Source organism: Gamsiella multidivaricata (assembly GCF_025024155.1).
Source record: "Gamsiella multidivaricata strain RSA 2152 chromosome Unknown BC939scaffold_87, whole genome shotgun sequence".
NCBI classification, from domain to species: domain Eukaryota; kingdom Fungi; phylum Mortierellomycota; class Mortierellomycetes; order Mortierellales; family Mortierellaceae; genus Gamsiella; species Gamsiella multidivaricata.
In genome coordinates this window covers 90,255-113,303 of record NW_026251795.1, presented here as the reverse complement: position 1 = coordinate 113,303, position 23,049 = coordinate 90,255, and the positions used below count along the sequence as shown (strand labels likewise).

At 49.7% G+C, this 23,049-nt stretch overlaps 6 protein-coding genes across 6 annotated transcripts; 2 read left to right on the top strand and 4 right to left on the bottom strand.

Annotated features, from left to right (window-relative positions):
* Positions 1-904: 904 nt before the first annotated feature.
* BC939DRAFT_496459 (uncharacterized protein) lies at positions 905-3,606 on the top strand. The gene is made up of 3 exons (XM_051559682.1): positions 905-2,841; positions 2,970-3,013; positions 3,117-3,606. Exons 1-3 carry the CDS (start codon positions 1,316-1,318, stop codon positions 3,230-3,232), a joined length of 1,686 nt encoding a protein of 561 aa, XP_051407787.1. The 5' UTR covers positions 905-1,315; the 3' UTR covers positions 3,233-3,606.
* A 498-nt stretch (positions 3,607-4,104) lies between these two features.
* On the bottom strand, positions 4,105-5,974 carry BC939DRAFT_465106 (iron permease FTR1/Fip1/EfeU). The gene is made up of 3 exons (XM_051557460.1): positions 5,386-5,974; positions 5,159-5,226; positions 4,105-5,045 (listed from the first exon to the last, which is right to left on the bottom strand). Exons 1-3 carry the CDS (start codon positions 5,533-5,535, stop codon positions 4,190-4,192), a joined length of 1,074 nt encoding a protein of 357 aa, XP_051407786.1. The 5' UTR covers positions 5,536-5,974; the 3' UTR covers positions 4,105-4,189.
* A 659-nt stretch (positions 5,975-6,633) lies between these two features.
* Positions 6,634-11,610, bottom strand: BC939DRAFT_465103 (clustered mitochondria-domain-containing protein). The gene is made up of 8 exons (XM_051557459.1): positions 11,412-11,610; positions 11,148-11,216; positions 10,957-11,036; positions 10,676-10,847; positions 10,429-10,566; positions 8,627-10,302; positions 7,192-8,529; positions 6,634-7,079 (listed from the first exon to the last, which is right to left on the bottom strand). Exons 2-8 carry the CDS (start codon positions 11,212-11,214, stop codon positions 6,714-6,716), a joined length of 3,837 nt encoding a protein of 1,278 aa, XP_051407785.1. The 5' UTR covers positions 11,215-11,216; positions 11,412-11,610; the 3' UTR covers positions 6,634-6,713.
* Positions 11,611-11,852: 242 nt separating this feature from the next.
* On the bottom strand, positions 11,853-13,684 carry BC939DRAFT_465102 (kinase-like domain-containing protein). Its single transcript, XM_051557458.1, has 5 exons — positions 13,244-13,684; positions 12,961-13,147; positions 12,743-12,868; positions 12,569-12,653; positions 11,853-12,465 (listed from the first exon to the last, which is right to left on the bottom strand). Exons 1-5 carry the CDS (start codon positions 13,584-13,586, stop codon positions 11,866-11,868), a joined length of 1,341 nt encoding a protein of 446 aa, XP_051407784.1. The 5' UTR covers positions 13,587-13,684; the 3' UTR covers positions 11,853-11,865.
* Positions 13,685-15,750: 2,066 nt separating this feature from the next.
* BC939DRAFT_480942 (mitochondrial carrier domain-containing protein) lies at positions 15,751-17,143 on the top strand (the record flags this gene model as incomplete). The annotated part of the gene is made up of 3 exons (XM_051558984.1): positions 15,751-15,877; positions 15,982-16,169; positions 16,274-17,143. The coding sequence occupies 3 exons, from the start codon at positions 15,751-15,753 to the stop codon at positions 17,141-17,143; spliced, it is 1,185 nt and encodes a 394-aa protein (XP_051407783.1).
* A 248-nt stretch (positions 17,144-17,391) lies between these two features.
* On the bottom strand, positions 17,392-19,905 carry BC939DRAFT_402294 (sulfate transporter family-domain-containing protein; the record flags this gene model as incomplete). The annotated part of the gene is made up of 2 exons (XM_051552667.1): positions 17,392-18,529; positions 18,848-19,905. Coding segments are annotated over 2 exons (2,196 nt in total), but the record flags the coding sequence as incomplete, so codon positions are not given.
* Between the last annotated feature and the right edge of the window lie 3,144 nt (positions 19,906-23,049).

Below are 23,049 nucleotides of genomic sequence, written 5' to 3'. Positions count from 1 at the left end.
TAGCATAGCATAGGAAGAAAAAAAAGAAAAGAATGTGTCAAACGACCCTGGGTCAAACGTGGACGTGGATTGTGCGCGACTGCATCCATAAAGAACATAACACACACGCGCAGGTTCTCTGTTTCCTTGTTGACTCTCTAGGTATACTCTTTCCATGGTACAGTCAACCGTTACCTACAAGCGGAATGGAAACAACGAATGCTGAACAATAGATAAGTGGGACAGAGTACAATTGCTATGTAGCTATATCTTTTTAATCTATGTCATTGTCCATGGTTCAGGACTCGCTCTTTCTCTTTTTCTATCAATCTTTTGACCTCTCCCCGAGATCACCCCTACGTCCTCTCTTTATGTCGTCTGTTACTGAGGATTGACCTATGCTTGTAATCGTAAATGGCGCATGTAGTACATTACATTACATTACAATGCACTGTAACTCTCTTTGAAGGCGAACAAGGTATCTTTTGACAGCAAGTTGGTTATCAAAAGTATATAAAAAAAAGATTCCTCCGCAGCTGGATTATACGTGCCGTAGAATGTGGACATGCTGGCCAGCTGGTTCCTGTCCACGATTGACCGTAAAAGGGTCCAGTTCTCGCGAGAAGGGGACCGGTTGACCATGGGGGGAAGCCAGGGTTCTTGTTGATTGAATGAAAGCAGGGATGAATAGAGAGATTCTATTGAGCGATATATATAAATCCAGCAGGGCTGATAGAGAGTGAGTGAAACCATCGTTTATCTTTCATTCATTATCGCAGGCTAGTGTTTGTACTGCAGTCGCCCGGCAGTCCAGTGTTCGCTTCCACCATCCATCGACACTCCATCCGAGCAGTCGGTGATCGGATATATAACGTCCGCCTCTTCCCCCGTCCTTTCCCTCCTTTCCTCTCCTCTGCTTTGTGCTCCCTCTTCTTATAGTCCTCCGCCCTTCCTGCTTCTCATCCATATCCCTCTTCTTCAGCGACATCCTCCTCCTCCCCCTCTCCTCCTCCTCCTCCACACTGTCTCCTCCACCTCCCTCCCTTTCCCCCCCACTTCCCTCCACCCCTCACTTGACTGATCCAGGCTGGATCCTTTCTCCCTAAACCCTTTCATCCTCTCTTCCCACTCCCCGCCCTTCCCTTCCTCCTCTTCTCCTCCTTCTCCTCCTCATTCTACAACATCCACTCTTCTCCTTCTCCTTCTCCTTCTCCTTCTCCTTCTTCTTCTTCTCCTCTTTCTCCCTCTAAACTGCCTGTAAACACTCTAAACAGCGCAACACCCCATCAAGCAGTCGTGCCTTTGAACAATCGAGAGTAGCTCAAGAAACCACTCCATGCACCCTACTTCACACACGTCCTTTGTCCCCGATCTGGACATGAATCCGCCCCCCGCATGGTCCAAGCCCGCCTCCGCCCTGGGGCTCGATAACCCGCTGAGTCATCTCCCGCAGTCGCAGCAGCTCCGCCATCTCCAGGAGCAGATCCAGCACCACCAGCGGCTACAGCAGCAGCAGTCGCACGGCTACGGAATTGGTGGCAAAAAGAAGAACTCCCAGAATGGTTCCTCTCCAACTCACAGCACCGGTGGCAACAACAACAACAATAGCAACAACAACAACAGCAGCAACAACAGCTCCAGTACCAGCAACAACCGCGACCGTACCGGCGCCTTCCAGCAACAGTCCTTCGGAAGCGGCGGTGGCCACCAGCATATCAACATCAAGAACTCGGACGACATGGATAGCGACGAGGACATTGACGAGGACATCGACCTGGACGAGGACGACGGCAACAGGTCCGATGGCCGCAACAGCCAGAGCGACATGCAGGGGCTCAATCCTCACCGCAGTCTGTCTCATCCACAGCTCACCCAGGGCTTTGCCATCCCCTCCGGGTTCACGGGCCTCACTCCCTCCTCGCCCCTGTCGCCGTCTTCGCCTGGATCCATCACCTCCGAGCCCAGCTCCATGACCGCGTCCATGCTCTCCCCCGGCCTCCTATCCTCTGGTTCTGGCTACCCTCACCACAACCACCACTCCCATAACCACGGCGGCAACACCGGCAACAGCATCCACGGGATCGAATCCTCTCTGGCGTCCCTGGCGTCGCTTTCGGTGATGCCGACCTCTTCCCCCTCATCCTCTTCTTCTACTATGCCCATGTCGATGCCTCCCGGATCCCGTGGTCGCACGGCACTCTCCCCCTCACATTACTCAAGCCAGATGGCTTCTACACCCACAACCTCCTCCTTCCAGCCCCAGAGTCTGCCTATGATCTACCATAACCAGTCTTCGGGGCTGATCACTCACCATGGTGGCGACGGCGGCGGATTCATGCCAACTTCCGTCGCCGGCCAGGCTCCCTCCTTCAGCGCCTTTTCGTCCGCACTGACCCAGCATATCCAGCGTCAGCAACAGCAGATGACTTCTGCTGCCATGTCGTCCTCGCTTCCTGCCCATTCGAGCTTCAACTCGCTCCAGCAGCAGCAGAACCAGCATGCCCAGCAGCAGCAGCAGAATCAGTATCACCATTATCATCATCATCATCATCAGCAGCAGCAGCAGCAGCAGGAGGAGGATCAGCAGGATCAGCAGGATCAGCAGCAGCGATCCAGGAGCAAGAGTCTTACGATCCCCGCCCCTCGCATCGTCCCTCCAGCACGTGTCCTCCCACCGCGTCCCCCACAGACATCGGCCCCTCGCAAGTATCATGGTCGTCAGACGCGTAAGCTAGCGAGCACGCTTCCAACGCCCAAGGAGCCCGTGGATCCGACACGCCGCGTTGCACATATTATTTCAGAGCAGAAGCGACGTGAAAAGATCAACGGCGGATTCGATGAGCTGAAGAGCGTTATCCCAGAGTATGTGCCCCCCATGGCCCATGGTCCGGGAAGATACGAAAAATAATGGGTGATAAGCATCCCTGCGTTTGGAATCCTATATCGTTCTAATCTCCCTGTTGTTTTTTCCTTGTTTCTCTGTTACTTAGGTGTGCCCAGAACACGGATTCAAAGGCTACCATCCTGCGGAAAGGTACAAAACAACAAAACAATAGCCTCGGGACCGTGATCGAGTTGGAGGAAAATAAACTAACTAAACATGTGTTTCTCTTGTTTTGTTTTGATTTCTCTACCAGCCGTTGATTACATCCTGTCACTGGAGGATGAGCTCCGCAAGTACGTGGACCTGTATCAGCTGGAGGCGGGCAGCAACCCAGAGTCCTCCTTGGAAGACCACGAGCGTGAGCGTTAGATGTGTCACTGCATGTGGGATTATGGGATGAGATCAAGGAGCCTGCCTGTGTCGTCTTGAAGAGTTCTTGAAAGCAATGTTTTTAGATTCTTACTGGACCAACCTCCAGGCCAGCGTTCAACTCCATACGTTTCTCTGTCATCTTTGCCTTTCATCTTGTACCGTCCACCGTCCACCGTCCACCTTTCACCTTTCACCTTTTTCACTTTTCACTTTTCACCTTTTTCACTGTTCTCTTTCCGCTTTTCATTCTCGCTTCTTCTTACTTTTCTCTCAAGGATACTTTCAGTCTTCAGTTCGTGGTATAGCGGCTCTCACATATAGCAACGAGAGCATAGCTTCGCCCATTTTATTCAATAAAATCAATTCCGCAGTAAAAAAAAAAAGATTGAAAAGACCACTCGCGTGGCAACAGTTGTTTTACGCCACCAATCTCTTTGTAAACAATACGACTCGCTCGACGCGTCTGTGTTTTCTCTCTCTCTCTCCCAATCGGGCCGAGAGGGGAAGATCTGCGTTGCAGTCACTATATTACAGCGGTGCCTGAAAAAATAAAATAAAATAAAATCTCCTTACGCGCACGATCCATCATTTGTTATATGCAAAAATGATGCCCAGTGTCATTTTTCTTCTTTCTTTTTTTTTTTTATTGCTGAATTGCTACAGACTACAACAAGACACGCTGTCCTGTGCGATGCAAGCAGATCCTTGCGTGAATCTGATTAAGTGGAATGATGTGGAATGATGTGGAATGATGTGAAATAGTGTGATATGAACTGGTATTAGAGATATGACCAACTATTGTTGTTGTTGTTGTTATACTTGTTATTGTGGCAGCAGTTGCAGTCGCTGTTGCTGCCGCTGCCGCTGTTGCTGTTGCTGTTGCTGTTGCTGTTGCTGTTGCTGTTGCTGTTGCTGTTGCTGTTGCTGTTGCTGTTGCTGTTAATAAAAAGCGCCTCAGGCGATCGAGATGATATCACGATTCGAACCCTGAGCTCCCGAATTCGCGGTCGCACCCGTACTCCTGCCATGACCGTCTCCAACAGCTCTAGCAGGCCCAGCAGGAGCAGCAGCGAGCAATGGTCGCTGTTCCGCCGCGAGGACCTTCTTCCCTCTCTTGGTCTTCAGTCTGATCAACCAAACAGAGACGAGTGCCCAGTAAAGAATATAGCCGCCAACGGTCCAGTACGAGGCCACGTTACTCCAACCGACCAAGGAATTCGCAACACCCCACCAACCTGCATCGGGCTGCTTGGGATCACAGCACTTGAGGGCCCAGACATTGACTCGGGGATCGTAAGAGCCCTCGTCATCGGATTGTGCGCCCGTGGCGCGGATCCAGGCGTCGGCCTCAAAGGCGGCGATTCCCTTGGCGACCAAGCCGGCGGCGATCAACATCAACAAACAGGTCGAGCCGACAAAGAAGGGATGAAGCTGCATCCGGTTTCCACCCCGATAGATCGCGAACCCGACCAACCAACCGAGAGCGACGCCCGTAAGGACCGCGAGGGGGACGGCGCGAGGTTCTTCCGTGAAGGTGACGCCGCCGATGAAGACGACGGCCTCGAGCCCCTCGCGAAGGAGGGTGATGAGTGGGAGGATGAAGAGGGCGTATTTCCGGGATTGGGAGCCCAGACCGTGAGAGGATTCGTCCGAGAGGGCTTTGGAGAGTTTGAGTTTCCATTTCTCTTGCATTTGGTTCGTACGGAGCATGGCCACGCCCATGACCGTGATCATCAAGACCGCCACGAACGAGAAGCAGCCAACCCAGATCCCCTCACTGGCCGCCCAAAGATTCGTTGCGTACAGGTTCCTGATTTTAGAAGCGCGACAAGAGATGAGAGGGGGTTAGATGGAATACGGCGTTGATGTGGATAAAGCGAGGATTAGATTAAAAAAAAAAAAAAAAAGAGTTTGGAGACCTACCAGACAACGATGAACCCCGCGCCAATGGCCAACGATACCAGTAGCCCCAGACCAGTGCCCGCCCATACCTAAGTTCATACAAGAAGAACAACAAGAAGAAGAACAAAAAATACCATAAACGAATTAGTGTCTCACTTTCTTATTTCCTCCCTTTTTACGCCGCCCGACCATACTATTTTCCACAGAAAACTGGGCATGGGAAACATCAAAGGGAAAAGGAACGGTACCTGACGAGAGAGCCGCCGGCGCATGGCCGGATCATCTGTGAGGACCTGGTTCAGGAACGAGAGCAACACCGAGACGATGATCGCGGCCTCGGTCGTCTCTCGAAAGATGATGAAGAAAATCGGGATCGAAAAGTAATCTTCTAGACCCATTTTTGAATTAATCTGTGTGGATGGTAAAGTCGTTGTATCCGCTTCGAAGAGGGGTGCGAATCGAGTGGGAGGTGTATGTGAGCAGAGGAATGAATGAGCAGCAAGAAGTGAATGAGGAAATGGACAAGTGTGGGAAAGTAGCCGTGGTGGACAAGTGCGTGAAAGTCGAAAAAACGGGAGAGAGGTAAAGAGAGAGGTAAAGAGAGTGGGAAACCAGGGGAAGGGAGGAAGGGAGAGGGGGGGAAGGGGGGGTTGTTTAAAAAGGATCTGATAACACTGCCTATTGGACGACTTGCTTATCAGATGGAAGAACCTGTGCTACGCTCTGCACTAGAGAAATAAAAAAATATGGTGCCCTCTATGCCGCAGCGCCCTCCTCGTTTTCTCTCGTTTTTTTTTCTTTTTTCCTTCTCACCCTTCTTTTCGTCTTTTTTTTTTTTCTTTCCACAAAAGGTCAGCGAAAAGAGAACGACACGGGTCATCCTTTTGCTTGTACTACACTTGCAGGCACTTTTTTTTTTTGCTTTTTTTTGTTTTGTGCCTGGTATACATGTTGGGTCAACTAAAAAATGCGGCGGAGGAGTTTGAATTACTAATGGGCCTGGCGATCTTCTTTGTCTCGCTGTCTCTCGAGAGACAACAGCAGGTAAGCAGCTAGTCTAACCAAACCATGAGGGAAGGAGGCGTGGGTCGAAACTGCGGGAACAAGGACTTTTATGGTCATAATTTTTATTTTTCTCTTCCTCGACACACGCACAACAAAGCACGTACATACAGCACGTAGACTATACCTTCTTAATCATGACCGGGATTGTCCCTTATGGTTATCAGATCGAACTGCACTGGCCCCCATTCCACATGCAAAAAGTACTGCAACACAAGTTTATCCGCTACGTTTCTTTAGTGCCTTTTATTACCATTATATACTTTCCTCCTGCAAGCATTCAAACAAAACCGCAACAAAAGAATAAAGAAGAAATAAAATGACCAATAACGATGTGAACATGATAATAATGAACTTGACAATATAACCTGAATGAGAAACAAAAACCAAAAAAAAACCATAAACCAAAAAAAAAAAAAAAAAAAAAAAAAAATGGGAGAAAAGAACACGCACACAAGTGGGATCAATCGATCCCTCCCTTGGTTGGTCTATACACGCGTGCCTGCCTCTTCTTTTACTTCTTGCTGATAGCACGCTTGGCCGCGTTCGCCTTGCTCTTCTTGTTCTTTCCACTCGAAGATCCCTGGGGCTGGCTGTTGATATAGTCCAGCAACTCATTCAACGACAAGTGACCCTTCGATCCCACCTGCGCATCTGCATTCGCTGCCCGGATGGCCGCCTCTGCAAGTGCTGCCTTGGTCGCTGCCGCTGCCGCAGTCGCCGACAGCGACGTCGCCCGGTTAATCGCCTGCTGCTGTTGCTGCTGCTGCTCCAACGCTGCCTTCTCGTACAACGCCTGGTTCACTGTGAACTCGGCCGTGTTCTTCAGCTCCTGCAACCACAGCTCCGCCTCCTTTGTCCTTACATCATCAGCGCCGGCCTAAAATAAATACGAAAATGTAGGCAAAGAAAGGAAGCATAAATCGCGTCGCTTCAGATATTCCTAGACACTGTATAACCAGCCAATAAAATCGCGTTCATGAAAAACTTACAAGCTTCAAAAACATGTCATAGGCAAGCTGCTCCTCTTTGACCGCCGTCTCAAAGTCGCCCTTGAGAGCATAGGCCTTGGCAAGGACATGGTGGCAGTTCGCCACAATAACATGTTCCTTGCCATGTGCCAACTCCTGCGTCTCCTTGGCCCGCTCGAAGAACAGGCACGAGTTATCAAAGTCCCGGAGCGACTGCAGCATCACCGCAATGTTGTTATCGGCCGTCGACGAATCCGGGTGGTTCTTGCCATAGATCAGATCCCAGTACTGGATAGCGTGCTTCAGATACTTGAGCGCCGTCAGCGTGCGACCTGACGCGTGCTCAAACAGACCCAAATTCAAGTAGTTGTGCAACGCCTCGGGTGAATCCACTCCTAATGTCCTCTCAGACACGATGACCGCCTTGCGCTGGAACTCCAGAGCAACGTCCCTCTCATCCGAGTGGTAGTAGATCATCGCCAATGCCTGGTAGCAGCGCGCAGTCTCCGGATGCAAGAAACCATACGTCTGCTCATGTAGCGCCAAGGACTCCAACAACAATTCCAATCCCAGCTGACGATGACCCTGGGCCAGGCTGGTCTTGCCGGCCTCAAAGGCCTCATCTGCATAGCTTGAACGAGTCGAGGCCTGCTTGACGAGTGGCAGGAGAGTGAGGATATCGCTGGGTTCAAAGGTCGTGGCGCGCTTCTTGGACTTGGCGACAATGCGGGCCTGCTTCTCCTGGTTCTTCTCAGACTTGTTCTGCTTATTGCCCTTCTTGGGAAGAGAAGTAGCAGTAACAGCAGGCGAAGCATCAGCGGTAGCGGGAGTGGCCTCAGAATCTGTAGCAGGGGCAAAGATATAATCACGAGCCTCGACCTGGATACCGGCACGGAGACAGATGTCTCTCAATAGGGCAATCTTCTTATCCTTGGCGATGTTCTTGACAAAGTCCTCAGGCAATCGGAAGCGGTAACGCAACAAAACCTCGTTCTGAATGCTCTCGCGCAGGCTTTCAGGGGTGAACGCGGCATATGAATGTCCGTCCTGGGCCAGTGTGGCAACAGGGCTGGCATTGACCTCATGACCCAGCAAGCAGTTCAGGATATGAGAGATGCAGTCGGGAATGTGAGTCGTGGGCAGACCGCGAAGGGCCTTGCGGATGATGCGCTTAACAGATCGGACCACCATCTCCTGCATGGCCAAGTAGTGGATATGGACCAAAGCCAACTCCTTGCTCTCCTTGGCTAAGGTGGCAATACGTCCAAGGTATCTCATGTTGATACCCCGGCGATGCATGGCCTTGGTCAGCGAGCCACCGTCAATGGGCGACACAATGTATGCCGTAAAGTCTTGGAGCTATTAAGATAGCGTGAAAGCAGGTTAGAACACTTGGCAATGTATTGTAGACCGGAAACAAATATTGAACACCCAGGGGAGGGAGCAAGGAGCATACCAGGACGCCAATGACGTTCTCGCGCAAAAACTTTGATGCTTCACGGACAGCGTTCTCCTGCTCTGCCTTGGCGCTGGCACTCTCGGCAGGGGTCTTGACAGAAGTAAAGGCATCGACATTGAAAGAGAGGTCAAAGTCAAGAATGTTGACATCATCCTCAGGATTGGTAGGAGCTGCTGCCTCCTCCTTGGAGTCCTCCTTCTTGGCCTCAGTAGGCTCGTCCTCTTTCTTAACATCGGTCTTCTCAGTCTTCTCCTCAGTCTTTCCATCCTTGGCCTCGGACTTGCCTTCCTGGGCCTTCTTCTCCTCAGCGCGCTTCTGGATCTGCAATGCACGCTCCTGGACCCACGCACGCAGCTTGTGCTCCCAGAACAACAGCATCAACTCAGGTCTCATCAAAGTCATCTTGTGCGGGTATTCAGGCATGCCGTCCTTGGCAGCAACATCGTTCTCCAAGAACTCGATATCGACAGGGTTGAGACGGTAGAGGTCGAGGAGGTAACGACGGCCATCAGCACCCATAAGGCCCTTGGTGTCAAAAGACGTCCAGAGGTTGGTGGACTTGTCCTCGCCATTTTCGACAGCGTGCTCAGCCAGGTGCAGAGCCTTAGCGGCCTGGCCCAAGATCTCGTGGAACTTCTCGTCCGACTTAACTTGGGGACCATTATCCACCGAGCCATAGACGATCGAAGACTCCTCTTGCTGCCTGAAAATACCAGGAACGATCGACTGGGCAACAACACGAACACCCTTGTAATCGACCACAACGGTTCCCAGAGTGTAAAGACCTTCGACATCGACTCCATTCAAGGCACGAACACCCTCCAAATCCTTGCCAGTGGCAACGTGGGCTGCATCATCGCCACCCAGCTTCTCGAATGTGTTGCGTCCATCAAAGCCCTTGCTGAAAAAGATGTTGTTGTAGACGTACATGTGGGATTCCTCCCCCTCCAGGGGGTTCAATGGAACAACATTGCCGTTGACAACATCCATAGCACCACGAACTGCAGCGTCAGCAAAATCGGCGTTGATCTTGTTCAAAAAACGATCCCGCATGACGCGCTCCTGAAGGTTGGCGCGGGGGAGCTCACGGTGGGATTGGATCTCGTCGTTCCAGTCGCGCAAGCTGTCAACAGAGTCCGTTCCGTAGTTGAGATACGCCTCAGAGGGACGAGTGGGGTCAAAGGTGTGGGGGGCAGGCTGAATGGCCCAAGGATAAGCAGGCTGAGCTGTCGTGACGGGGAGAACCTCGAGCATGTGGTGGCGGGTGATGAACTCCTGTAGCTTCTTGAAGTTCGTGGCAAACATGGGCGAGACCTTCTCCAGCAGAACGATCAAAGAGTGGTCGCTGGCAGCCTTTGCATCCTGGCGAGGCGTTGGATCAAAGTGGTTGGAGGTTGACTTGTTGACATGGAATCCAGTGGCAGTAGATGTAATCTGAACAGTTTCGCCCTCCAGGGTGGTGACGATCAGGTACATGAGATCTCCACGAAGTCTGAGATGGTGTGGAGGAGGGTTCCATCCAGATAGGGCAATGCTCTTGACACACTGAACAGGCGTTCTCTCCAGACCCCTGGGCACAAAATCCGAAAGAGCTGTAGACGCATTGAGATCGAACTTGGAGAATACAGTCGCGGGTGTGGTCTCATAAGTCGAATTGTCGATGGGCGTCTCCTCTATTGGATTGCATTACATTGTATTAAATTCAACCCAAGAAGCATTCTTACGGTCAGTAACGCAGCTTTCAAAGATACTGGGTTAGGTCGATTCATCAGCACAGCTGAGAGTAACAAACACCTTACCGACATGGCCAGATACGGTCGACAAGAAGGACATGGCGGGATCGATGCCGACAGCGTTGATATTCAGCTTCGCAGGTCCAGCAAGCAGATCGCGCAGGCGGTTGACGTGGATCCTTGCCTCGCGTTCCGTGTAGTTGTCTAGCGGCAGTGTCAATAAAATACAGACGGAATATTAATCTTCATGTGCATCTGCTGCTTTTCCTCTCTTGTCCGATTGTCTGCAGGATGTATGGGTAGCCCAACTTACTGAGGACAAGCTCTAGTTCGCTGTCAGGTGTGATTCCCTCAACATCTCCCAGCTCCATAAAGTCATTCAATTTTGTGCCATTAAATGCGAGAGAGAAGCAGGAATGGATGCAGGTCTCTGTGGACTCGACGATCGACTGACGAACATCCTGGATCGCTTCATGAGGGCTTGCCTTCAAATCGAAGAAGCAAAAACGATATACAGCAGTCAGTGATTTGGATGAGTCAACAGGTATCGAATGACACCGCTTCAAGAAGAGAGGAAATAGGAACTGCACATACAATGACCTGGACTTTGCCACCCTTGTTGGGAAGGTTGATCGTGATCTGGTAGAACTCCTCGGCACCAGCGTCTTCGATCTCTACAAACATGAGCACCAAGTGAAGTCGATATGTTAGTAATGGAAGAGAACCACCATAAGCAAATTCAACGTTCAAGAAGAGATAATCAAGCTCGACGTTTGCGCGCGCACCTTGAATCTCTTGCTCGGCAGCAACGGCAGTCTCAGGAACGGTCTGCTCAAGGGTTGGTTCTGTCATGACTATGTGTTGCCCGATCAAATTCAGGTACAGAGCAGGATAGACAGCACGGACAGATAGTGATCACGTAAAAAACAAAAGAATGAAAAGACACTGGTTAATAGTGCTCCTGGTTACTTTGGCATAGGTTCAGTTGCGTGAAAGAGGCACACTGCCAAAGAGCCAAAACTGATCTGTCATGAGATCTCGGTCGGTACCTGCAGTGTGTATATAGAATTTCGTAAAGAGTGGATCAGGCCAACAAATGGATCACTAGCTGTTCAGGGCACAGGGGAGAAAGACAAGAGGATCCCGGGAAGGCTGTTCAGACAGTGATTCAGGAGCGAAGGGGAGGAGGATTGGCGGAAGGTCGGAGGGGCCAGGAAAGTGTGGGGAAGTAAGAATGAATGAGCCGTCTTGCCCCTGTTGCTTCGTTTTTGTGATCGGAAACTTGCCTCTCGCTGGCCACCCAGAAAGAGCTGTCCGCATTTGGACTATCATGTGACATAAACAAAGCTTCTGGGAAGACAACTAGATGCAAGATCACCATGGAAGGGTTACCACAAGACCCCTCGGTGGACTGTACGAGAGCTCTTTCCCCTTTGAGCGAGGCAGGATTGCGCTTTTTTTCTTTTTCTTATTTTTTTTATTCTTTTATTCCGTCCTGAAGAACTATGTGGGCAGAGAATAGTATGCCTGCAGTTCTGAAGATATACTGAACCTGGTGCCCGCCTGCTCCGCCAGGGCACAAATCGCTGCTGCTTGCAGTCGTTTCTCACAAATTGGCTGCATCATCTCTTTCACAAGATCAAACAACTCCTTGCAAAAGTTTTTGCGACATGTTTTAATCCTGAGATCCACTGTGGCTGACAATGACAGGGTTGGCGCTGGACTTGAGAGATCGCGCTCAACATGGCTGCTTTGTGCTTCCAAATTTGCGTAACAATACTGTCCTGCAGTGAAATCGATATCTCCTTCTCGCAGACTGTGCCATTCGCGCCCCTCGCCTGGGAGCTCACTGCATCGATTGCTGATCATTTCGTAGACCATGATTCCGAGACTGAAAATGTCTGAATACGTATTGCAATGTCCGTAAAGAAGCTCTGGAGCCATGTAACGTCGATCGCCTTCAAGTCCATCCGCATCCTGAAGCGGAAGCATGACCGAGTGACCGAAATCACCAACCTTGAGACTTCCTGCTGAGCCGATAAAGATATTCTCAGGCTTGATGTCGAGATGAACAATGTTGCTCTCATGGATCGCCTGCAAACCCTGCTTGACAGAATGACACAAAATTGAGTTTCTTTACTTTCCCACGGTATCAAGACAGATTGCGAATGCTCTCATTATGAACAAACTAAGAGAAGGGACTTACTGACGAGATATCCCGCAGAGATCGCCAGATATATCCTTCATTGAATCCACCATATTTCATGTGCGAGGCCATTGCAGATCTGAGGCTACAGTGTTGTGGATAAGTCAAACATTAGTTTGTTTGCCGGTGCACTTATGGCTAAGCACAGCAGTTTGGAATGAGATCGGGACATACCTTTCGGATCTGCACAATTCCATCCGCATGTATATTTTTGCTCTTTGTTCCCAAACACCGAGCAACGATACCACGTTTGGGTGCCCGATCTTCCACATATTCCTAGCCTCTGCTAAAAATCGTTTCCTATGCAATGCAGAGAAATTGAACGCGTTCATACAAGAGAAAAAAACATTGCATTAATGCAGCCGCCCTGAAAATGCCCTACGACGTCTTACCTCTCCATAACTCCCTGGACAGATTTTTTCAGCTTCTTGACAGCGAACAGCTCCTTCGTCACACGATCTTGTACCTTGACCACCTCTGAGAACTCGCCAGCACCAAGTATAGTTCCGTTGACGTCATATCTCATATCGAGGTAACTGGCGCTGTCAACCGCAGCTGTGAGGGACGCCCTGAGTGGCACTATTGCATAACACGGCGTCAATTACCACGTCTGAAACACGCTATGTACTGACTGAGTGTACTGACTGACAAAGGCAAGAATGGGGCTATCCTCACCATACTGGTCAGATGAAAACAGTGCCTCGAGATACTCCTGTGACACATGATGAGGAAATTCCGATCGCCACTGAGATGTTGCATAAATGCTCTTGGTGGTGGTGATGGTGAGCGATTGAGCGGGAACGAGGAATGGGTTCTTAACCTTGTCGTCACTCTCACGAACCGGGGTTGCAAAAAGTGATGAAGCTCCAGACGAAATCCTCCGGGAAGAAAGGTTCGATGAAGTACGCTTGATAATCGGCCGAGGAATTCTCGATTTATGTCGAGTGGATCGCTCCCTGTTGGACATGGCGATCTGTGTGAAATCTGGGGGCTTTGGTATTTCGACGCGGTCTACCATGTCATGAAAGATGGGTGCACATGGTCAGGGCTCTCAGTACTTCTCGATGGCTATTTCAATGATACAAGTCTTAGGATCACAAAAAAGCAGGGTTGGGCACTTACAAGGAAGGTAGATAAAGCCTTTCGTTCTCGAGCGTCTTTCTATGTGGCATGGTGACACAACGTACTTCCCATGCATGTCCACTTCGCTGTCTGTGAAAGAGGGGAGTTCGGCGGACTTTGGTGGTGTCAACTGGCCGAACTGCAATGAGGTCCTTGATGTTGTTGTGAATGGGCTTCTGGGTTGGGGATATGGTGAGGTAAAGGACTTTCTTCTTTCTTTTCTGGAGCTGTAACGGCCGCGAGCAGCAACAGCTATGTCCTGTAGTGGTGGCAACATCCCTGATAATAGTCCTCGATGTTCCCTTGACTTTAGAGGAGTGAGAAAGGCTCGGTGAGGCTGAGTTGAGATGAATGGTGAGGGTGGAGCGAGGGCTGAGTCTGAGCTCGGGTATTCTGTGGCGGTGCCGGCGGCATTGAGAGGTAGGGTGGAGGTGAGCATTGATTATGAGAGCTGAGGGTGGCCGCGCAGGCGATTCGGACACTTTTCATTCCATTTGAATACATACCTGAGCGGAGTGTGCTTCCGGGCAGTGCCATTGTACAAAGGAAGGACGTGTTATTGCCGAAGAGATGACAGAATGGATAGACACTATTGACGTGAGAGGAGAAAAAGGAGTGAAAAGGAAAGGGAGGAAAGGGAGGTGAAGCTTGGGGGAAGAAAGGGAGGAGGTAAAGGAGGTGAAGTTTGTGAGGTTTATGAAGGAGGAGGAATGCAGAATTTGAATCCGTGCTGGAGCGCTGAGGTGCTGGAGTCTTGCATAGACGCTTTTTTGGTGGCGTGTCGCTTCAATATGCACAAAGAAAAGGTGTGTTTGACCACAACAAAGGAAGACCGTGCATCTGCATGCCGCAATGTTGCATTGCATGCTTCCACCACCGCCGACAAGCACCTGTGCAGAGTACCCTGCCGCACCGTATATGTCGACCAACATTCGCTGACTGAACCTTGTTCAGGTAAATCCCACACTGGAAGTCGACTGAGGGCCAATTGGGGAACCTCCGCTTAACAGTCCACTGCCATATATGGGGAGCAATTGACACACAACCACACAACTCAGGCTCTGTTCTGCTGAGGCAAGTGGTACCAACTCCCTTCGCTTGTCTAGTCGGATCGATCGATCGATTGATTGGCCGACAAGAGATAGCACCGTGGGTGTGTGTGTGCGTTGTGTTTATGTGCGTCCATGTGTGTCCATGTGTGTCCATGTGTGTCCATGTGTGTCCGTGTGTTGCAAACAAAGTGGCGGGATAGCACAGCTACAACGGATTGGATGGAGAGTAGACTAAGCAAGCCTTGTGGAGCGGTATTTGAGCGTATTTGTATTTTGTCCGTGGGGGACACTGTAACATTAGAGTAGGGCTGACAAGGATGAGTCGCTTTCCAGGTTCGGCCTCTGAAAATGAGTCAGTTTGCTCAATTGACAGACCCTTTTTGACCCTTTTTGTTCAATTAAGTGTCGCACAAGAGATAAGGGACGCCTATGACGAACCTGATTGGACAGAGTGGAAATCCACCCTCATTTTCAGCGCGTGCAACCAAAGATGGATCTCCGTGCTATCTGCTGCCCTATCAGCTCTTTCGTTTACTTCCCTGTTCATTCATCTGCCACATGCCAGATACCCGTTAGCTTTTATTTTCTCCGGGCAATGTTTATTCGCTTATTTATTCATCTACAAGGGCACCGAAGGATTTTATTTCTCTCTTTCTTTTCCTTCTTCTTCACTTCAATCCTCACTCTCGCTTATATCTCCTCTGTCTTTCTCACTCCTCCCCTCCCTCCTCTCTCTCTCTCTCTCTCTCTCTCTCTCTCTCTCTCTCTCTCTCTCTCTCTCTCTCTCTCTCTCTCTCTCTCTCTCTCATACATATACACGCACACACACAAAAGACAGATCATATCGCCTTTCAATTCAGTAGACACCTTCGATCCTTTCTTGTCTCTGTACACCTTACTCCCCACTCTTCCAGCATCCCTCCTTTGCATTCTAATCCTCAGACACCAATACCTCTCCCTTTCCTTCCCTCCTCCTGCCCACACACCCACTCAAGACACAGCTTCACCATGATGCAGCAACAACAACAGACCTATCCTTATACCCAGGCTGCAAAGGCTGCAGCTGCTGCACAGCATGCCCATGCTGCTTCAGTAGTACACACACCAGCCTACACCCAGACACAAAAGTTCAAGAGTAAGTACCGCTCTCAGAGTATTCCCTTTCGACCATCCAAAGATTCAACAGGAATCCACACCAGTCCCAATCGATCTAACAATGGACTCCTTTGTATCAACTAGACCACTTCCAGGCAGGCGCTGTTTCCCTTTCGCTCTCATATGCAGTAATGCACCCATTGGATACTCTCAAGACCAGAATGCAGGTCCCCGGAGGATCAGGCATCGCCTGGTCTGCGGTCTTTACCCGCGAAACCATCCGCTTGCTTGGAAAGGGCTTCCTCGTCAGCTCCATCGGTGCTGGTCTTCAGGTAAGGGAATCAAGAATATACTGACGACATCTGCGTGTTTCCCCCCTTCCGCCTATCTGATATCTAATCTGCTATCGCCCTTTGTTGTTTTGTTTGCGTTGTAGGGAGGTGCACGGTTCTCGTTCTACGAGCTTACAAAATCATATCTTTTGCCACCAACATCGCGCTTCCAAACCGGACTTAACCCACCACAACACCCCTGGTGGCTCCCAACCCTCTCGCCCATCCCCGCAACAGCCATCTCAGCCATCATCGGTGACCTCGCCTCCTCAGTCATCAAGGTACCCCGTGAGGTCATCACCTCCAGACTGCAGACAGGATACTACGTCAACGTACCAAATGCACCAGTAGGAGGTGTCGATGCCGGATATGTCTTCAGAGCTGTCTTGAGGGACGAGGGCGTACGAGGACTCTTCCGTGGATTCTGGAGCACGACTGCGCGCGATTGCCCCTTCATGGTTATCCTCTTTACGACCTACGAGAATTTCAAGGCTTACCACACCCGTAATCTTGTCACCCAGATCACATCCGACCCCAATTACATCGCCAGCTCACCCGTCGAGGTCAAGATTCCACCGATGACATCGACCTTGTTCGGAGGGATTTCTGGGTTCTTGGCTGGATACTTTACGACGCCCATGGACGTCATTCGAACCAGAATCATGACCTTTAAGAAGGCCGCCGGTGCAAAGGTCGCCATGCAGGAGATCACCATGACGGGCATCAGCAGAGAGATGTACAACCAGGCGGCGATGCAGGCCTTCAAGTCGAGCGCGCATTCGAACGCTGTTGTTCGATCCATGCGACATGGCCAGAGCGTATACAGCGCGTTCTTTGTAGGCGCCATTCCCAGGAGTCTCTGGTGGTTCTGTGTATGCTCCATCTTCTTTTCGACATACGAGATCATGAAACAGAACCTTATGCCATTGGACTATGAACCGGCTGCCAAACCAGTAGTAGCAGTATCCAACTAGAAGAACAATAAAATCCATCTGTGCAAAAAAAAAAAAAAAAAAAACTCCCTTCATAATCCATATGACTAAGTTTCTGCACCCGATCTAAATGTTCAACTTCGACCGTACACCCCCTCTCTTCTAACTCTTCAATTGAGGTTGATACGATGGAGGTTTTATTATTTTTTGTTTTTATTCAAGTTTTTAAGTGAAGGACAGATGGGATGAATTAAGTACCATGGGTATATTGCTTTAAAAGCGCGTATTTTTTAAACGTAATGAACCTCGGATTTGTCCTTGACGGATCGGTTATCCTCCTCATCCGAGGACAAGGTATGGTGCTGCGAGTGCTCGCCCGAGTTATGGTGGACATCACGCTCCCAGTTACTAGCGCGGATCAAGACCGAATCAACAGCGTCGCGGACCGTCAAATGGACAAGACCCTCCTCCTTCAAGAACGGACTCGAACCCATACCGTTGACCGAGTACGCGGCCGATCCAATATCACCAGGCGTAGGACGGGCCTTCCTGGACTCGATCTTAAGCTCGTCATCATGGGATTGACCCACCTCAGTATCGCTCCGCCCGTCATGCTCAGCCACCTCGTTTTTCTCAACATCCCGCCCATCATCCAGGACCTGGACCTTCTGAAGCGCAATAGAACCGACTGGTCGAGTAATACCCGACAGCTCCAGGATGCGGAGTACATTCGCCTGGATACCGACAAAGTGTACCTCGAAGAACGTATCAGGGTAATCTGACACACCAGCATAATCCCTCAGCAATTCTCTCAGATCAAAGAGACCCTGAAGGCCAGTAGAGTCAATGTTGTTGACAGCCGAAAAGTCCAGGATGACCGCGCGTAGCTTGGGCAGATCATCGTCCGTGATGTTCGAGCTCGATCCATGAGCAACCTTGCGCAGGTCACGGATATGGACCTCTAGATCATCAGACCACAATCTGTCCGCGACATCCTTGACCTTGCCACCAAAGCGCGTGTACTTGTAGGCCTCCTCAACCACCCAGGTCTTGAAGGTCTCGGTGTTAGGGAAGGTCGTGGACTCCTCGATTCTGAACACTAGGACACCGTGGGGTCCGGGGACTGTGTCCAAAGTGCTATCGACAGAAGAATCAATATAGACATCCGGCCGATCCTTGAGCTGACGGAGAACATGGAAGTTGGGACGGGCTACACGGAAGAGGAGGACGACCAAGGAGAATCCAACACCGGCGGCAATACCGGTCTCGACAGAGACAAAGATGGTGATCCAGAGCGCGACCTGGGAAGAGAGGAAATCCCAGAGATTGATCTTGAAGAACTGGTAAAAGACCGAAGGAGGCGAGACCAGTGTCGAGACCGCGACCATGATGACTGCGGAAAGGGCAGCATCAGGGATGTAAAAGAAGCTGTGTTTGTTTGTTTTTGCAGGTTGCATGAAATAGGATGATTGTATCCCAATGCATTTTATGCATGGAGAGAGCAACGCGTAGGAAGGTGCGCAGATGTATGCAAAGGGGGAAAAGGAGAGAAAACGTGGGCTAGGGTTAGTATGCTGATACAACTATGCCCATGGCAAACCGAGGCTCTCTTCACAACGTAAATTGGGCCTTGATGCACAAGGCATTACATGTACAAGACCACATGCATCCAAACTCCCCGATCAAATGAAATGGAAGGGTGGTTCGAACAAAATGAGCAACCGAATAAAATGTACTTGTACTTACATAGGGGTCAGGAAGAAAATTGCCAACAGAACCAATGCTCCTGTTACAAATCCTGCAAAGGGGGTCTTGACGCCGCACTGGAACTTTACGGCCGAGCGCGAGAACGATCCCGTCACGGCATATGCACCAAAGAACGACGCTGTAACATTGGCCAAACCAATGGTGAGCAGCTCTTGGTTGGAATCGATCTGGTACCGGTTTCGACGCGCAAAGGCCTTTCCAATGGCAATGTGCTCTAGAATGACAGCCAATGTGATAGCCGCCAGCTTAGGCGCCATATCAGAGATGATATCGGACGTCAGCTGAGGCACCGTTGGCGTAGGCAAACCCGAGGGCACGGTTTTGAGGATCGAAAGTTTAGGGATGATATTGCCCTTGGCATCATGTGGCGCATCCTTGTTGACAGCATAGGAGAGAGCAGTCGCCAGGACCGTGATAAAGAAGAAGCGCGAGATCTTGATCATCTGGATCGAGAACCTGCCACGACCCCATCGATCAACAGCGAGGCCAATGGCGACCAAAATGAACATCGAGACCAGACCAAAGACCAGATCGAGCCAGGAGAGTGTCCTGATTGCCTGGAACATAGATATGATGATGTTGTAAACGGGTGCGCGATTGTTGATGTTGGGCACACCCAACCACTTGGGGATCTGCTGGATGATGATCGTCACGGCCGCGCCTGTCGTGTAGCCAACCAAGACCGTCGTGGGGAAGAAGTCCAGGATGATACCCAAGCGCAGCACACCGAGGATCAGGGTCAAGAGTCCGACAACCAGGCAGGAGATAGCAGCAACTTCCGGTGGGGTCAATCGACCCGTCAATTCAGAAACGATTTCACCAGTGATGAGCGAGATAACAGCCGTTGGTCCGATAGTCAAGTCTTTGGAGGTTCCCATGAAGCAATAGAAGATAGCACCGATATAAGCAGAGTAGAGACCATGCTGGACAGGCAACCCTGCGACCTTAGCATAGGACATTCCCTGAGGAACGACAATCAGACCGACAGTGATGCCGGCAATGATATCCCTGATGGCCCAGGCACGTTGGTATTTTGGCAGCCTGAGAGTGTGAGGGTGTCAATTGGATATAAGAAATGTCAGTTACTATGAAGTTTAGTTGCTCTGAAGTGGATGCCATTGCTGAGGGGTGAAGGAAAGGGTCTGATTGTGGGCGAAGTAATTTTAGGAGTGAGAGATTTTCAGCGTGCTTTGGCGTGGTGTGGTAGGAGGTTGTAGGATGGATGGCACTTGTTTTTACCATTTGATGATGGGTAGCCGCTCTTGGATGTAGCGTGGGGTATTTCTGGGGAAGGCTTTGACCCAGCTGATCAAGCTGTGTCCGAACTCTCGCAACTCTTGGTCAGCCATGTTGGAGGGTGGAGTGTGAAGATGTGAGGAGTAGGAATGGAGTCTACGATGAGTAGTGTGTCAGGGGAGGGGGGGGAGGTGCTGTCGCTGAGATTGATCAAGCGCAGCGCGAGCGTAGGAGACTTCAGCGGAGAGAGAGAGAAAGAGAGAGAGAGAATGAAGTGAAGTGAAAGTGGAGGAAGGAGAGGGGGAGTCAGGGTCGATGTCTTTTATAGAAAAGTCCGAGGTAGGTGAGAGGGATGTGTGTTTGTGCACGCGAGAGAGAGAGAAGTGAGAAGGCGGGGTGTGCTGGGTCGATCAGAGAGAGTATTCTTTATGGAGGAAGTAAAGAGAAAGGAGGAGAGGTGGTGTAAAGACAAGACGGATGGATAAAAAAGAGGAGAGGGAGTGAAGAGAAGGACCAAGATTGCTCGATCGAGAAGGACAGACGACAACAACGATGGTGGCAGACATGGATTTGTATCCGGAAGAGTGCATACTCACCTATTCATTCGTCCATTCACTCTTTCATTCTTTCATGCCAATATATATTGTGCATTCAATAGTGATACCACATCCATTCATTCGAATGGACATGTCGTCTATCGCAAGAGGCCGATCGCATCATTTGTAATCATCCGCTGCGAAAAACACCGCGCTTCTCTCGCGACCAGATCCTACCCGCCGAAGGGAAACCCTGATATCACCGGGCACACATGCAACCAGACAGACCAGACCCTTTCCAAGAGCCGGCCATAGCATTCCCAACGCAGCTACCGACATTCTCACTCTGAAAAAAGAATTCTTAGACGCGATCAATTCCACAGTTGATCCCCGTCTTTCAGAAGGAATATATCCTCTCCTTTCCTTTTTTTTCTGTCTTGCTTCCCTTCATCTCTGCTTGCTCTATAGTGCATTTACTTCCCCTTTTTATGGTCCAGATACAAGTAGCATCCATGCATACGCTGTCTATCCTATGCACGCATCGCAACGGTCTCTTTGCGTGTGGATGTGACTGCGCCCTGGAGAAGTTTAAGGTTTATAGGGCGAGAAGTGGCACAATAGGGTGCAAAATGGCGACATTTCGGTAAGCTATCGCGATCTATCTCCTAGAAAAGATGGACCAAACAAGCTGCCACTGCGCCAGTGGTTACGTCTGCTTTTTTATTTTCATGTTACACGCAGTCTGAATACTCTAAACTACGCAGTCTACACCATTACCACCATGCATAGTCTACATCTGATAGCTATCCCCGAACTTCGGACCCCGTCTCCAAGTGAAATAAATATTAAAAATGATCCATTGAGCCTGGCATCTGTCTAGGCTTGACCCTACATATAATAACTTTAACTTCCAAGCTCGCTTCTACGGGTTACTGAATAGATAAAGATGCCGAAGTATCGAGTATTTGCATGCGGTCAAAACACAGTTTGGAGAGGCAAGAAAAAAAAATGGCGGGTAAACATTGATGCCTAACTCACACATGTACGTCCCATCTGCAGGATCTGTCGTACGATCGCGTTTCTTGTCATATTTCAGGATACCCCCGCGTGCTGCCACGCGTTTTCTCTCTACGATCCGTAAGATGGCCTCTTTCCAACAGCCCATACAGTTTTTTGTAAACATGGACGCATTAAATTAGTATGCAGACCGACTTCTAGTCTTTCAGAAATCTATCTCCTGCATGGTGGTTTTCGCTCGTGTATGACGCGATATGATGAGATGAAGGGGGATCATAAGAACCGAAGATTCGCAGCCGATGGTTGCATTTGACTAGAGACGATATTTTTAGGAGCTACAGTATCTACTCAACTGATACATCATGAGCACCATCTCCCTAGGATGGAGAAATAGTAGTAGACTATTTCGAACAGATACGATGATACGATTCGACTGAAAACTTTTAACCATGCCATAAAAGCTGTTTCTTAGTGGTTTATCCGCTAACAACGTGAACAAACATCCCAAAACGCCATCTTTGTGTCCTTTTGAACAATTGATATAGAGTTTTGTTATTTTCGCTGTGCGGGTCAGAGAAAGCACACAAAAAAGGAAGCAGAAGTGCCAGTGTCTAGACCCTTACTCAACCGAAAGCGGTAAACGACGACAACATGGGCACACACGAAAGGCGTGGTTGAAAACAACAACAACAAATGGCCGCGTTTGTGCTTTTAGTGTCCAACTGTCGTTCTTTTGGGCAGGTCAAGCTTGATGGATTTTATTTTTTCGCCATAATAGTGCATGCATGCTAAGCGAGAGCGATATGGTGCCATATCTCCAATTTCTAGCGCCTTTTTATATTTTATTTTGTTTTGCTCCTTTCTTCTTTTATACAGATTTCATCTTTAAGTCGCTTGATATTTGCATTTCACATAAAGCGCTTATTGCTTTTGCTTTCATGCAAGGCTATTCATATTTTCATTTTGCATGTACATACTCCGTGGACTCTGGAACATCTGTCTGCTTAAAAGTCGAGTTCATGGACCAATACTGGCTTTCGCTTTGATCATCTCGCCTCCACATATCGCGCCCTTTCTTCTTTCTCGGCAAACCCATCTCTAGCCTAGACACTGGTTATAGTTTTAGAAACAAACGCATCAAATGAACAACATGAGTATTGTCTCCCTCCAGATCTATGGCACGCTTAATCAAGATAGAGTGGGCTGTGAGGGAGGACTATGGCTCAACACTTGTCCGGAGATATACGCTTGGTTCTTGATTTCAGTGGTATATTGACATGTATATTTTGTTCAGTTGGTTGAGTGTTCATAGACGGGGCTTGACAGTTGCAGCAATCCATGAAGGCAACAGTTGCCGAGACACATACAATAAATACAACGTATAGGAGGCAG

Coding starts and splice junctions, on each gene's coding strand:
- BC939DRAFT_465106 (XM_051557460.1), bottom strand. CDS start 5,535: ATGGGTCTAGAAGATTACTTTTCGATCCCGATTTTCTTCATCATCTTT. Junction 5,227..5,385: donor GCCGGCGGCTCTCTCGTCAG/GTACCGTTCCTT, acceptor GTATGAACTTAG/GTATGGGCGGGCACTGGTCT. Junction 5,046..5,158: donor GCGGGGTTCATCGTTGTCTG/GTAGGTCTCCAA, acceptor TTCTAAAATCAG/GAACCTGTACGCAACGAATC.
- BC939DRAFT_465103 (XM_051557459.1), bottom strand. CDS start 11,214: ATGACAGAACCAACCCTTGAGCAGACCGTTCCTGAGACTGCCGTTGCT. Junction 10,303..10,428: donor GACCGTATCTGGCCATGTCG/GTAAGGTGTTTG, acceptor GCAATCCAATAG/AGGAGACGCCCATCGACAAT. Junction 7,080..7,191: donor ATGACATGTTTTTGAAGCTT/GTAAGTTTTTCA, acceptor TATTTATTTTAG/GCCGGCGCTGATGATGTAAG.
- BC939DRAFT_496459 (XM_051559682.1), top strand. CDS start 1,316: ATGCACCCTACTTCACACACGTCCTTTGTCCCCGATCTGGACATGAAT. Junction 2,842..2,969: donor CTGAAGAGCGTTATCCCAGA/GTATGTGCCCCC, acceptor TCTGTTACTTAG/GTGTGCCCAGAACACGGATT. Junction 3,014..3,116: donor GGCTACCATCCTGCGGAAAG/GTACAAAACAAC, acceptor TTTCTCTACCAG/CCGTTGATTACATCCTGTCA.
- BC939DRAFT_465102 (XM_051557458.1), bottom strand. CDS start 13,586: ATGGTAGACCGCGTCGAAATACCAAAGCCCCCAGATTTCACACAGATC. Junction 13,148..13,243: donor GTTTTCATCTGACCAGTATG/GTGAGGATAGCC, acceptor GTTATGCAATAG/TGCCACTCAGGGCGTCCCTC. Junction 12,869..12,960: donor GTCCAGGGAGTTATGGAGAG/GTAAGACGTCGT, acceptor TGCATTGCATAG/GAAACGATTTTTAGCAGAGG.